General features: G+C 34.7%; 1 protein-coding gene across 4 annotated transcripts in view; it reads left to right on the forward strand.

Annotated features, from left to right (window-relative positions):
* Positions 1 to 16,092, forward strand: part of capt (adenylyl cyclase-associated protein 1) — a 317,169-nt gene that overhangs the window by 291,943 nt on the left and 9,134 nt on the right. For 3 of the 4 annotated variants that reach the window (XM_069815848.1, XM_069815858.1, XM_069815876.1), the window contains 2 exons: positions 11,200 to 11,343; positions 13,070 to 13,123. In XM_069815848.1, the coding sequence (XP_069671949.1) occupies positions 11,200 to 11,343; positions 13,070 to 13,123 (198 nt within the window). The remainder of the gene's footprint in view (positions 1 to 11,199; positions 11,344 to 13,069; positions 13,124 to 16,092) is intronic. The other variant, XM_069815867.1, reaches the window with a different exon arrangement.

Below are 16,092 nucleotides of genomic sequence, written 5' to 3' on the forward strand. Positions count from 1 at the left end.
GCTGTAAGCACAGAGCAGTTACTGATGCAATCCTTGCAGGTTTCGGTTATGTTATCAACATCAATCCCAAGTTCGTCCAGCAGATTTTCCTCTTTCGCCATCTTGAATAAACGCTTTCTTATTTCATGGCTGACTCGGCCAGGCTGAAATGAATAAGGCAGTCAATCCACATCAGTTTTGAATAGAAACGCTCTTCAAGGATCTGCGTAATAATTGCGTATTAAACAGAACTACCTGTTAGCAGGAGTGATTTATTTTTGGATTTTTCTATTTTAACACAAAAAGGTAATACAGTATAAACATTTATGTAGTCGTATCGTAACATTTCATATTACAATATGAGTTTGGGAAGTTGTCAAATGAGACCGCAGGCCACGTTTGATAACCAGTCGAGTATTGTAATATGAAGATAATTATGATAAGTATATCATACAGTGTTTTATCCACTTTGATAAAAAATCATTTTTTTTTAAATAAAAATAATTGTTACTTTTGAACATGTCTTTTGTGAAGAGGTGATTGTGTTATTATTATTTTCTTTCTGCGAGAGGCATTTCGTTTATGTTTGATTAGTTTTGAACACAATAGATTTTTGTTTATAACAGAAGAAGAGCAGTACTACGAGAAATAAACAAACTTTGTTAAGGAACACTGGGACTGAGTTTTGAAGCTTCTGAAGTTTTTTTTATTAATTTCTTTCAAATTCGGTGGGTTTGTTGTGTCTATACATTTAAATAACAGTATCAAATTTCATCAAGTTTCATTCATTAGTTTCTTAGATATCAATTTTCACATATTTTAATGATATTAAATTATGCGTAAATTTAAAACATCCCTGATGGCTTCAGAATTGTTTTTGCTTTTCAAAATTATCTGTGAAGGACTTACCTTTTATGAAAAAAAAAAAAAACTGCACTTGGGATTTTTAAATTTGGGAATTGGTTCATGGGATAAAAATTTTCTTTCAAATCGTAAGTTTTGCTTCATAATTTTCTTTAACTTTTAGAAGTTAAAAATTCATATCATGAAAAGTTTTCAATGAAGAGCCGATTCAATAACTATTCCTTATTGAATTTAATTATATTTGAATTTCTGTTAGTTAAGTTGGTGGTGTTATTGTAAGTTTAATTTGTATACGTCAAACTGACTAAATTGCTATCTCTCCTGCAGCTCATATGGGATTCGTTATTGTGCGTGTAACATGCGAGATATTCTTTTTAATACTACTTAATATAATCTTTTCTGCGAATTTATATTTCCAGGCATAGTTCAAATTACATATTGGTAATTGCAATGTATCCTAAAAAAATTATTTAACTTTTTATATATATATATTTTTTTTAACTTTTCACCCTGTTTCAATATATATTTCTTAAAAAATGTCGAATAAATAATAATAATAGGAACAACTGGATAATACCCACGGCAGACCAATATCGATAGTCCACGCTACTCGCTGGCCATTAGTCACCGAGTCGTATCAAACTAAAGACAATCGAAATGGTGGTAGTCAAATTCGCGACTATATTATTCTTAAATAATTCACTCCATTAGTCAAGTTCAAGGTTTTATGTAGTACAACAGCAGTTTTTTGAATGCATTAAAAGAAAATGCAGATGTAGTAATACCTTAAACTAGGTTATCACAAGGAAATGAACAGGAAGAAAGGTGTGTTTCGCGGAATATTATTAAAATGATGGAAAGTAAATTTCCGGTTAATGTTCGCCAAAGCGTAAAGTACGTAATCATGACTGCGTTGCTGTTTTATTTCTGGCCTAGAGAAAAAAACACAGCCTTTTACGAAAGAAAACAATTTAGGGACCATGAAATTATTCACCGCTTTCATTATAGGCCTATCATTGTTTATCAATATTACGAATCAAAAACTGTCATATTATATACGGTAATTTTAACTACTACATGGACGAATGAAATCAAATTTTATGTTAAAATTTAAAAGTTTCGTCAAATACATGCAAATGATAACATTTAGGCTATATTACATAATATGTTGTTGTTGTTTTCTAATGCCAGGCGTTTGACAATAAAGTCATTTGACCTCTTGCACTCCAATATTTTTCAAAGATATTATCATGACCAGCCAATGAAGCACAGATTTTGAGGTGTTCCGAATCCATTTCTTGGTTTGAGTTGCACAATGGGCAGTTAGGGGACTGATATATTCCAATTCTATGCAGGTGTTTAGCCAAACAATCATGGCCTGTTGCCAATCTAAATGCAGCTACAGACGATTTTCGTGGTAAATCGGAAATTAACTGTGGATTTTGACGCAGAGAGTTCCATTTTTTCCCTTGGGATTGAGTTATCAAATTTTGAACAACAACAACATAATATGTAAATGAACTTCATGTTAAAATCTCCTGTCACTTCCCTATCCCTAAACTAACCTAACCAAAGCTAAGCTAAGCTAACCTAACCTAATAAAGCTAACCTAACCAAAGCTAACCTAAGCTAAGCTAACCTAACCTAACCAAAACTAACCTAACCTAACCTAACCTACTCCCATTCCTCGACCTCATATTAATTATCACGTGCAGCTCGCGTCAGGATCATATTACCTGTCTGCGCATGAGCGGACTTGATTAATAAAAACCTGAACTAACCAAACCTAACCTTCGTATATGCAAAGTCTGTCACCGGAGTAAGAGGGGATCTCAATCATTTAATCTGCAATGTACACGCGAAAATAAATTCACGTAAGGATCACGCTCCCACTGCATGAGAGGTCCGCGCATGCAGTTCAGCAAAACTGTTCTGTCCCGAGCCTCTCATCTAAGCCAGTCATAATTTATTCGCAATATTTACGCAAATACCATGTAGCTAACACTGGTGCTATCTCTCAGTAATGTTCAGAACGAAGGAGGCAGAGAGAGAGAGAGAGAGAGAGAAAACAAATTTCTCCCGCCAACTACGCCACACACCAACGTCATATTCTTATGTTGGTGACATTGTGTATTTAGTTAAATTTGGTGGTAAACGTAACGGCACGGTTCAAAGCAACCGTGGTAATTCTCCAGTTTAGCGTAATAATATTATAAAATGTTTCGTAATAGTAGATGCTGCCTGTGTTTAAAAAAAAAAAAAACTTACCTTGTATGGATGTCTGTTGGTCCGCAGTTCTTGACTTTGTTGAATAATGGCAATGCACCTCTTGATGTGTTCCTGGTTGTGAGCAATGTCACTAAGATGTTTGTTCATGTTACTATTGTTGTCAACAATTTTCCCGATAAACTTGTCGCACTTCCATGTAAATAGATTAGTCTGCATTTTAAACATCTGAAATTATTATAACAATAAAAAGTGAGAAATAAAAGAAAAAAGTAAAAATAGATGACTTTATAGCTTCATTTAGATTAATCAGAAGCTCAAAAGAAAGAAATAAACAAACGAACTAAGGGAAAAAGAAAGGAAATGAGCAACTAAGAGAAGAAGTAAAAGGAAAAGAAAGAATAAATTGTTGAATTTAAATACTATTATAGTCACAATCATGCCATGGTATGAAAGAAAAATTTCACAACCTCGAGCGGGAATCGAACCTGCGACTTCCTGTTCTCCGATCAGGTGCTCTACCACTGAGCTATCGAGTTCATCTCACGCCAAAGGCTTGGAATTATCCTTTCATACTGGCGACTCTGTTACAGAGTACTGTCCATAGCGTCTGATCAAGTCAGCACTGCTTATGGGTTGGAAGAAACTTTACAAATGTAATCTTCATCTTACGATGTTTGGTGACGTATACACGTCCGTTGATGTGACATATTAATGAATTTAAATACTATTATAGTCACAATCATGCCATGGTATGAAAGAAAAATTTCACAACCTCGAGCGGGAATCGAACCTGCAACTTCCTGTTCTCCGGTCAGGCGCTCTACCACTGAGTATCGAGTTCGTCTCACGCCAAAGGCTTGGAATTATGCTTTCATACTGGCGACTCTGTTATAGAGTACTGTCCATAGCGTCTGATCTAGTCTGCACTGCTTATGGGTTGAAAGAAACTTTACAAATGTAATCTTCATCTTACGATGTTTGGTGACGTATACACGTCCGTTCATGTGACATATTAATGAATTTAAATACTATTGCAGCCAATCATGCCATGGTATGAAAGAATAATTTCACAACCTCGAGCGGGAATCGAACCTGCGACTTCTGTTCTCCGGTCAAGCGCTCTACCACTGAGCTATCGAGTTCGTCTCACGCCAAAGGCTTGGAATTATCCTTTCATACTGGTGACTCTGTTATAGAGTACTGCCCATAGCGTCTGATCTAGTATGCACTGCTTATGGGTTGAAAGAAACTTTACAAATGTAATCATCTTACGATGTTTGGTGACATATACGTCCGTTGATGTGACATATTAATGAATTTAAATACTATTATAGTCACAATCATGCCATGGTATGAAAGAAAAATTTCACAACCTCGAGCGGGAATCGAACCTGCGACTTCCTGCACTGAGCTATCGAGTTCGTCTCACGCCAAAGGCTTGGAATTATCCTTTCATACTGGCGACTCTGTTATAGGGTACTGTCCATAGCATCTGATCTAGTCTGCACTACTTATGGGTTGAAAGAAACTTTACAAATGTAATCTTCATTTTACGATGTTTTGGTGACGTATATACGTCCGTTGATGTGACATATTAATGAATTTAAATACTATTATAGTCACAATCATGCCATGGTATGAAAGAAAAATTTCACAACCTCGAACGGGAATCGAACCTGCGACTTCCTGTTCTCCGGTCAGGTGCTCTACCACTGAGCTAACGAGTTCCCCTCACGCCAAAGGCTTGGAATTATCCTTTCATACTGGCGACTCTGTTATAGAGTACTGTCCATAGCGTCTGATCTAGTCAGCACTGCTTATGGCTGGGAAGAAGCTTTACAAATGTAATCTTCATCTTACGATGTTTGGTGACGTATACACGTCCGTTGATGTGACATATATTCCCGCTCGAGGTTGTGAAATCTTTCTTTCATACCATGGCATGATTGTGACTATAATAGTATTTAAATTCATTAATATGTCACATCAACAGACGTGTATACGTCACCAAACATCGTAAGATGAAGATTACAGAATAAATTGTGTTGCAGAACAAGGGAAAACTTCAGACATAAATTTTCTGTCTGCCTAGTTTCTACTAAATTTAGTGAATATATTTAAGAAAACAAGTTCTGTGAAAAAAACCTCCAAATGTAGTTAACAACCACTTCTTGACGCAAGCAGCCACCACTGATCAAGAAGTGTTTGTTTAGTCGTCTCTGCCCCCCATAATATCTGTACAGTGGACATAAACACAACACTGCTATCAAAAGCAATCAAACAATGAATGACTTGTGCAGAGATTTTGTTATTTACCTGTAATGCGTCTTCAAGTTGTTGTTTTCGGACTTCTGTTTTCAAAAGAATAATTTGATTGGTGTACATTATTAGTTGAATAAACAGTGACAAAATGAGAGCAAACAGAATGGCCTTCTCGATGAAGCTGCTCTCATGGTAAGAGTACAGCAAGGAATCTCTTATCCTGGTCCAGTGAAGTAATCTAAACACCTCTCTTGGACAGCTCTGCAAACAAATACATATTTCTCAGCACACTCAGTATGTTCATTCTGGATGAGTAAATTATCTCCAGACCGAAGCATTTTAAGCAGAGAAAACCCTCTAACCTTCGAACCAATTAACATTCAACTAGATTTAGAAGAACCAGTTACAAAATCTGAAACTTCCAAACCTGTACTAAAAGCGCTAGCATTAGAAGCTGTGAACAATAGATACCCACCAGAAGAATGGTTACATATCTACACAGATGGGTCTACTATCGATAACAACTCAGGATCAGGAATTACGTGTGCGTTATTCTCATTTTATCAACCAGCAGGATATCATACAACAAATTTTGATGCGGAAATAATGGCTATTCATATCTCACTCCAACACCTACTATACAGAATAGATAAATTTCAAAATGCTGTCATTCTCTCTGATTCTAAAGCAGCATTATATGCAATAAATTCATATAAAATGATGTCAGTCCAAATTAAAGAATGTCACAAAATGATCCAACAACTTCAAAAACTACAGAAAAGAATTCAATTGCAATGGATACCTGCACATTGTGGAATTGCTGGAAATGAAACTGCTGACTTTCTTGCCAAAAAAGGATCCAATTTAATTCAGAATACAAATACAGGCCGACCTTTTACATCCATCAAAAGACTAATTAAAAATAAATATAAAATCAAGCAAAACCAAGCACTATGTACCAAAGCCAAAGATAAAAAATGGAGCATTTTAATTAAAAAAAAAAACAGAAATTATTCCAGAAATCCCACGTAAATCTGCAGTAGCAAAATTCAGACTGCTTACAGAACACGATTATTTGGCCAAACACTTGAATAAAATAGGAATTTACACAAATCCAAATTGCCCTCTATGCAACAAAGAAGAAGAAATGACTGAAGATCATCTACAAACCTGTGAAGTTCTACCTGATGGATCCACCACAGAGAAATATTGGAGAGCAAGAACGCTAATGGCTTCGTTGCCAAGGCCCGGCATTAGATAACAACAACATCTCCAGATCGAAAATTGGCAATTTTGGCTATCAATGGGTGTGTTTCGACATGCTAGTTGCTATATCTGTCTCAAGCACTGGCGTTATAGTCTTCCATTTACTCAGTCTGGGTTCAGTTCCTGGGTAAGTAGTGATGAAATTTGTGGTGAACAAAACACGTTGCAGAGGGGTTTTCTTGGGGCACTTCCATTTCTATCATTCCACCATCATTCTCCACCTGCCTTTCAATACTTGAAAAAATAGGTTTGGGTGAAGTCCTGAGGGTAATACAGGTTTCTGATGTTGATGTAGTAAGAGTTTGGGCTCTGGGCCCTAGGTAGGGTTGCCAGATTGCCAGTATGATATTTGCGAACAAATGGCATTGATCTGAGAAGGCTGTGGAATATCAACAGGAAGAGACTGTCAGATCTGGATACCATAGCTGAATCGATAAGTTAGCACGAAGCAGTGAATCACATACTGACAGAAATGAAGTTCTAAAGACTCCAACAATCATCTCATAATAAGGAGATTGGCACAATAAGTTTCCAGCTGCGTTGCAAGCCTTCGGGCCCTGAGAAAGGTGGGGGGGGGGGGTTTACATAATAAAGAGAGATGCTTCATTATATCAATTTGTCACTATGAACAACTGTGGGGAGTGGGTAGTCTGAGTGTATGGCTGTTATATGTAAGTGAAATAAGTGAAGAAATTTTGCTATTACTGTTCAACTTTTTAATCTATCGATTTACCATTTTTACAGCATACACACAATATATGCAGGTATATTTAGATTTGTAAATTATCTTTCTACCTCATACACTTGATTTTATAAAAATGTTTAAACCTCAAAGATATTAATTAAATTTAAGTTAAAAACATGGGTATTTTAGGAACATATTTCTCAGAAACCATTGGGCTAGGAGGCTGAAATTTTGCTTACTTTATTTCATATCATAGTGAAGAAGCGTGGCTACTTTCACATAGTTGTGAAAATTATTATGGATTTTACAGCCACAAAATTATTAAAAATATGGAAATTTTTAATTTTTTTTTTTTTCAAGATGGAATATAATTTTTTTTCTACTGAACGAATATTCATAATGTGATGAAAGTGGTGGTAATTATAGTCATCTGCATTGGAAATATACTTAAATTTGTAGGAATCTGTAGTGCAAAGGGTATCTGAGAAAAATGTTCCTAAAATACCCATGTTTTTAACTTAAATTTAATTAATATTGTTCAGATTTGAAAATGCTTATAAAATCAAGTATTTAAGGTAGACAGATAATCTAAAAACCAAAATATACCTACAAATATTGTGTGTATTCTGTAAAAATTAGAAACTAATAGATTCAAAAGTTAAATAGTAACAGCAAAATTTCTTCACTCATACATAACAGCCATATGCTCAGACTATCCAGTCCCTTTAAATTATCATAAACCAAAGCTAATGAAACAATTGAATAACAGTGGTTATTTCATCTGATTAATCAAGGCGTATCTTAGAGAAAAAGAATGAATTTTATTGAAATAATAATAAAAAACGTTGGTGCTACTATTAACAATTATTCAGTAACTGACCTTAGGTAAGAGCAGTGGGCTATTGTTTACAGGTAGGTACATGTGTCTCTCTCCCCTTTACTTGTAGTGAGTAACTTGGAAGAGAACGAATTTGTGAAATCTTCATTATTGTATGTACAGAAGTCAGTATGTTACAGGCTCACAATGTTAAGCATGTAGCATACACAAGTTTAAGGTTAGCAAAGAAAATTGAACTGTATTCTTCTCCTGGTAGCCTAATTTTTGTATGGATATGGACAAAACATGGCAGTTGTTAAAGTACACTGCACATTCATTACTCATTACTAATGTATAATAAATATTCTATTATTGATAGGAAACTTCCGGAAAAAAAATTTGCTGGTTAATTCGAATTTTGAATATTTCGAATTGTTTCAGATTCTCCTTGGAGTTAGAATTAAAAAGAGACCACTATACTACATTATTCAAGCTAAAAACGTTGGATTTTTATATTGCTTAAGGGATTGCGAGATTTGCTGGGATGCAATACCTTTCATTATCTTTTGTTATTCAAACAAATGTATGCACTTATTTCCCCCAGTATTCTAGCACAGTCTAGTATATACAATCGCGAAGCTCAGTACGTAGTAAATATGCAAACATTAGAAACATTAGATAGTTGCTCACCACTAGGATCGCTAATATCGCCTCATTACAGGCAATGCAAAATAGTACCGTCACAGTCTATTGTTTCTAGCACCCTCAAAACTCAAGCTTCGTGACTGTATATAGTAGACTGTGATCCTAGTATATCCGAAATTCCCATTTCCATATGCATCGATTTTGTCATCAAGACTGGCAATTTATTTTAATTTATGAAAGTAGATATTTGTTTTACTGTTAGGAAACTATACCTGCCAATCATCAAGACATTTTTCCAATAAAGATGGCTCACATACAGTCCAGAAATGGGGTATCATTCTGTCTCGAGTATTTCACTATTCAGGAAGCAGAGAAGATCCATTCACTGTTGCTAAGTTACGTTGAATTATTTGTTACTTTCTGTTGTAGTAGCAACACAGTCTAGTATATACAGTCACGAAGCTTGAGTTGTTATACTAGGAACAATAGACTGTGCGGATACTATTTCGCATTGTCTGTGATGAGGCAATAGTAGCAATCCTAATGATTAGCAACAATTTATGGTTGTATATTCCCTACATATTGAGCTTCGTGACTGTATATACTAGACTGTGATAGCAGTAACCTAGCGATGAAATGATTCTGCTAGTTAAGTTCTATGTTCAATATACAGTATGTAAAAAACTTGCTTGGCCTGAATATTTTGGAAATATTCTTCATTATGTTGTAGTTCATGTCGAATTTTATTTTTTATTCTTTAGATTATTATGTTTCTATAATTTTACCTGATTTGAAGTTTTTAGAGTGTTCATTCTTATGTTCTGTTTGCCTTTTAAAGTTTTATGAAAAATTGTTATTGAATCACATAATAATATTACGTAAAGCATTTTCTTTCATTTTCAACTAGACTCATAATGGACACATTATTTTTATCTGTAATTTAAGATCAAAATGTTTAGTTTATTCCTTTGTGAACAATAATTGTACAAACTAACATATTGTGAGACTAGAGACGTGAAGGGCGGGCACAATAAACCAGTAGGTTGCAGTGCATTTAGAGCTGGATAGCAGATGAGTCCCATGAAAGAAATTGTGCACTGTTGTGAAATTTATGTTGTTAAATGCTCTTTAACGACTCCAGGAATAATTTCAGTTATTTCTTGCCTCTAAAATGTTTGTTTTATGAACAGACGTCTCTGTTAGTCAACATCATGAGAAACTGCAAAGACAGTAGAGGTTCACAGCTTAAAATATATTATAATATGTGTGCATCCGTATATTTTTTTTTATTTTAGTAGGTTATTTTACGACGCTTTATCAACATCTTAGGTTATTTATCATCTGAATGAGATGAAGGTGATAATGCCAGTGAAATGAGTCCGCGGTCCAGCACTGAAAGTTACCCAGCATTTGCTCATATTGTGTTGAGGGAAAACCTCGGGAAAAACCTCAACCAGGTAACTTGTCCCAATTGGGAATCAACCCGGGCCATCTAGTTTCACAGCCAGACGCGCTGTTACTCCACAGGTGTGGACTGTATCCATATATATATATATATATATATTTCTTGTCAATATTTATTGGAACAGAAACAGCAAATGTTGAGGTATTTTTCAACATATTCCCTACTGGAACTGAGACATTTGTCATACCGTGAGATCAACTTTTGTATCCCTGTATCATAGAAGTCTGCAGCCTGGAATCAGAACCGGTGTGTGACAGCTGACTGCACCTCTCTGTTGATCCCACGGTATGACAAATATCTCAGTTCCTGTGGGGAATATGTTGAAAAATAGTTCAGCAATGTTGCTGTATCTGTTTCAATAAATCTTTCCATGAAATTGTGTTTTCTTTCTGTAAACGGCCCCATGTAAATTTACTTTTTAGAAGCATCTCGTTATATGAGGGAAAAACAATACACTACTAGAATGCAGCACATCCAGAGGAGCTAAAAGATGGATCATAAGGGTACCAAATGTTGTTTTAACCTCTTAAAGCGCTCCGTGCATTTTTTTTAAGCGAAATGTGAAGCGCTGCAGCAAGACTATTCTGCTATTACATTTGGTTTACCTTCGCTGCAGCAGCGCTACACCAATCATGCAGCAAATCCAAACACCGCTTTACGAGTTTGCTGCACAATCCATCATGGCGGAATGCATGTTTTGGTCTCTTTGCAACGTTTATTGTTGTTAAAATCGTCTAGTAATAGTAATTTCATGTCATTATCATGGAAGTCCAAACTATTTAACATGTTCTTTTTTTTTTAGGTTAGATTTATTATTGAAGTAATAGAAGACAATATTAATTGTTCACCATTTTACAGTCAGCAGGCCGAATTGCGTTTTTTCGACATTTTTTTTTGCAGCAAAGTCATGAAGTGCTTTAAAAAAAAACGCACGGTCTGTTAAAAAAGTAGATGTGTTTACTAATTCTGTATTTCATTACTTTATAGGTGCTGGGCAAGGTGCCAACAATCTCTATTGATAAGACTGACGGATGTCAGATGTACCTGAGCCCAGAGTCATTGGATGTGGAGATTGTATCCTCCAAGTCATCTGAAATGAATGTTCTAGTGCCCAAAGGAAATGGTGATTATGTAAGTATTGGTTTTGTTTCCTGACAATTTTGGCAACCTTTTACAAATCTGTGGATTATACAGAATGCGTTTGAGACGTTACATGACAAATTTCCTCAACATAAACACAGTTAGATTAAAGTATGTATTTATTCATGTTTATACAGCATATTATACATCGGTAACAGGTTATATTGTCACATATGTATACTAATTTTACTTTTTTTTTTTTTTGGTGTGTGTAATAATCACGAAGATGATCTGGAACACATTCTTTCATACTGCACATCCATAAATCCTAATCGAAGCAAATTAAAATCATCAATATCAATCATACAAGACTCAGCTCAGTAACACAGAGATTGACCATACTTCAACTTGGGTTACTGGTGGCAGTCATCTACAAAGAACACTCACTTATTAGAGTATCCGTCATTTGTTAAAATAAATTCTAATTGACTGTATGTTGTCAACTCCTATGGATAGATTAAGAGGATCGAGATAACTATAACTGAAAGTTTCAAGTTGAGAGAAATGATACATTTACCATAAAAGTTGTTTTATTTCTTTTGTTTATATTTCTAAAAGAAGAACTACTCTAAAAATTGTAGTTGTGAAAATGAGAGCTTACCTTTGTTCAAAATTGCTAACAACTTGCTTATTGACTTGCCATTACCTTCAAATATTAGATGTTGCAGCGCCGTGCAGTGATGATGTTTTCGGTGAAGCGATTCCATGGAAACACTGTATGTAGGCAACAGGCATCGAAGCCCAGTCGAGCATTGGCATATATATAGGCACCGCTTCCCTTCACGTCACAATACCGCATGCCACTGAGATTTGATAACATTTCTGATCATTACTAGAGTTACAGGTGTTCAGTAATCCAGATAGCAACATATTTATTTCTTACAATGCACTGTTGCCCAAATTTCGAAATAGCATTTTCGAGAATAGCAAATATTTGTCAAAATGTAAATTATGAAATCTTGGGTTACGAAAACTGCATGCAAATAGAACATTTATATTCTTCGTTTGTATTTCTTTGTATATTGGCCAAGGAATTTATTATGGTATTGCTTTTGGATGTTTCAACTATGAGCTAAGGTTTAAGATTTTCAGGATTATTCGCTGTAACATCTTCCATGTCATTAGTAAACTGAAGAGTCTCACATTTATTTCTGAGATTGGAAGTAAATAACTGAACATTTATGCAGATGGAGGAGTTAAAGAAAAACACAGGCTATCTGAAAAACTTAGTCTGAAATAACATTTGTTCTGATTAAGCAAAAAAGTTAATTGTTGGGGCAACTATAACTCGAAAGTAGTTCCATTATATTCTTTCCTTTTGAATGGTACAATTCTGGCTGATGTACTGTTTTTGGCAGTGTTCATTTGTTAAATTCTTATTTCAGAACTGTTGTTTTGAGGTTGATATTTCAGATTTAACGGAAACAGGTGAATCGATACCAGAAAAGCAACTTTTCCTGTCTTTTTTAACCTAGTTTCCAGGGCTGCATTGACATAATGGTTGCAAAAGATTTGTACCCTTCCTGATAATTGTTCATTAGAAACAATTGCGAACTATGACACTCTATCATTTTGAAAGCCTTCAATCTCAACTTATGAAAGTAATTTTAATATGTGATAAAAATACTCAATTATAATATGCCCTACTGTGAATTGAGGATGTGAACCAATTAGGAATTGGCATTATGACTGGACGAATTGGTCTCACCAATTTCAGGATAAGCGGTCTGTCTATCTGCAATGCTGTTGTTGGAAGATGGCCAAACCTAAGGTGTGTTTATTTACATTCTGTGGGCTTTTGGTAAGAACAGCTCTTCTTCTGCTTGAATATTTCCTGTATGGGCATCATCGTGACATTGTGACAGAATATCATGGTTCGAGATACTAGTTGCTTTTGCTTTAGAACTGAAACTTCCTCTTGTTTTGGGTGATGTATTGCCGGAAGAGATGGTGTGTAGAAGGTTGTGGGTTTCATCTTCATTATGATTCTAGGATCAGGTTGACCATTTACACATGCACACATTTCTTTTCCAGATGTAGTTTTTCTGTATATGCTATGGCAGGAAGTAAGAGAAAGCAGCAGTTTTTCACCTAACAAAAGCATGATGCATTGTTGGAGGAAATATTTTTATTCATATTTGGAGATATTCGAATGAATCATTGTGGACAGTTCCGCAGCAATCAACAAAACCAGAGGTCTGCATCGCTCGAGCGCCAAGTAGTTCATAGCATAATCCGATAGTTAGCGCACATACATAATGGGTAAAATTGTCACGAGTGATAAATCCTCAAATGGTATAAGCCGAGCATTAGACAATCGTTCTTGTTACAGTGATGAACTGGTAGTAACATAGATGTTTATCATTTCAAAACTTTGCAGTGTTTAACTAACCTCTCCATAGTACAACTACAAAACTTGCTTTAAAATGAAATATAAAATGTTGAAGGTAATTTTTTTTTTTTTTTTTTTTTTTTTTCACACAGGAGTGATTTTGTTTTTGCCACATCTGATAGATGTTATTGGATGTAAATGTAATTATTATAAATGGAGAACACAATCACGATAATGCAAGAACTTATCAAGTTTTCTAGTAATAATAATAATAATGATGATAATAATAATAATAATAATCTCTAATAATTAGTGTATCAATCTTTGCGTCTGTAACAGTTGTCAAGCATGATTATTCGTTTTATTATATTTTCTGTGACGTTATCTCTGTACTAATATTGTTATTGATCTACTGCTATATCAATAATATTTTGTAAAACGTTTCTAAATTGTTACAGTATATAGGCGGAACACTATGTAGGGACCTATCATATTATATATGTGGTAAATCAAATATTGAATAATTATTAATTAGCAATAATAACTGTATATCGGAGTTTTTCATACTATTTTATTTGTAATTTCATGTTCTTGTTTTGGTACTTTCCATTGACTGTTCCATTAAACGTTTATCATAAACGCAGAAAATAAAGCCTTATTTTTACCTTGTGAGCAAAACGTATGTGTATCTTATCTGTCGCCTTTCATACAAGATAAGACATGTCGGTGAGATGACCCTGTACTGTGCTTCTATTTATTACGAGCGTATCACGACTGATTGTATCTGACTCGAGGGTGCGACACTCTACAGTTTAATACATTGCTGACTCTGTGCAAATGTATAATATTGGGACGTTATGATGGATGAAAGTTGAAATTAAAAGAACAGATAATCAAAACAAGAAGCCGCCTTATCATCAACTTCATACATGACACTTTTACTGCATATGAATCTGCAGTCTAATTATCACTTTAGTGTTGTTGCTAATAATTCGCAGTTGTTTTCATAAACCAATTAGGAACACCATAACCTAATTAATTTATCAGTGAACTCAGAAGTAACCATAAATTTCTTTAGCATCAAGTACACCAAATAAATTTACTTCTACGAAATGTCACTTCCATATTATTGCACTTAGGCTTTTACAGAACCTGCAGGTTCATTGCCACCCTCACATAAGCCCGCCATCAATCCCTATCCTGAGCAAGATTAATCCATTCCCGAGCATCATATCCCAACTCCCTCAAATCCATATTATTGTACATTTAATTAAATTTTAATGTTCTTAAATTTCATTGTGTGTGTAATATATAATAAAAATGAATATTTCCATTATCCCTTTGTTTCTGTCATTCATGTGTACTAGGAGTAGTAAACACTAGATGGCTCTGGTTGTATTTGTATCTAAATATTTTGATGTAATAGAATGTGAGTGAATGAATTATCATATGCAATAATATGCGTTATTTTTATTTTGTTATGTATATTTATATAGGCTATTTCGCGAAAGAATCTTATTAGATAGCACCTAGAATTTTAATTTTCTTTAGATAAATTCACTCGCGCATGTAAACCTCTTGTGAATACTATGACAATAATTTATTGTTATTATTCATTGTTCGATACACTCTTTTAACACTTATAATCACTGTTTAACTTCATGAAATCTTTACTGTGCTAACTTTTGCAGTTTACCTAGCTGACTAGTTTCAACGACTAGGACGATGAAGGATACCACTTCGAAACTAGTCAGCCAGGTAAATTGCAAAAGTTAACACAATAAATATATCACAAAGTTATTCAGCAATTTCTTGTTACTGTATGGCATACCATCTCAATTGGCTTTGGTTGCACCTTAATTTGGACACCGAATGTTGGTTCAGAGTGGAAGAAAAATTGTACTGGTATGTGGGGAAAGGTTTTGTCTTGTCTGTCTTCATCACATGGGAACTGTTGTGTTCTTGAGTTTGGAAATTTGAAGTTACTTAATCTTTTGGATGGCTTCTTTGTTTGTATTTGCAGGGTGCGCACTGTTTCATTTTCTGTACATCTTCCTACACTTGCAAGTTGATTGAGGATCTCTTCATTGTCGTGCACTCATTTCTCCTGTTTGCACTAGGATACATAGTTTTTTGTCTTTTCTTAATCTGCTTCAGCTCATGTAGTTGGCCAGATATGATGCCTTTATTATGTGCCAGGGTATGTAGACCTACTATCTTGCTGACTGTAAAGGCCAGCCTTTTTTCGTGAGATGATGGTGGTAATGAGATTGGTAATGGATGATTGGTAGGGTGACCAGATTTACATCGATAAAAAAAGAGGACACAGAGCTTCAAAAAGGAGGACGTTTTTCGAAAAAAAAAAAAAAGAGGACAGAAAATATGTACTTAAATTTAGGCTTAGACAT

This window comes from Periplaneta americana, chromosome 2, assembly GCF_040183065.1.
Source record: "Periplaneta americana isolate PAMFEO1 chromosome 2, P.americana_PAMFEO1_priV1, whole genome shotgun sequence".
NCBI lineage: Eukaryota > Metazoa > Arthropoda > Insecta > Blattodea > Blattidae > Periplaneta > Periplaneta americana.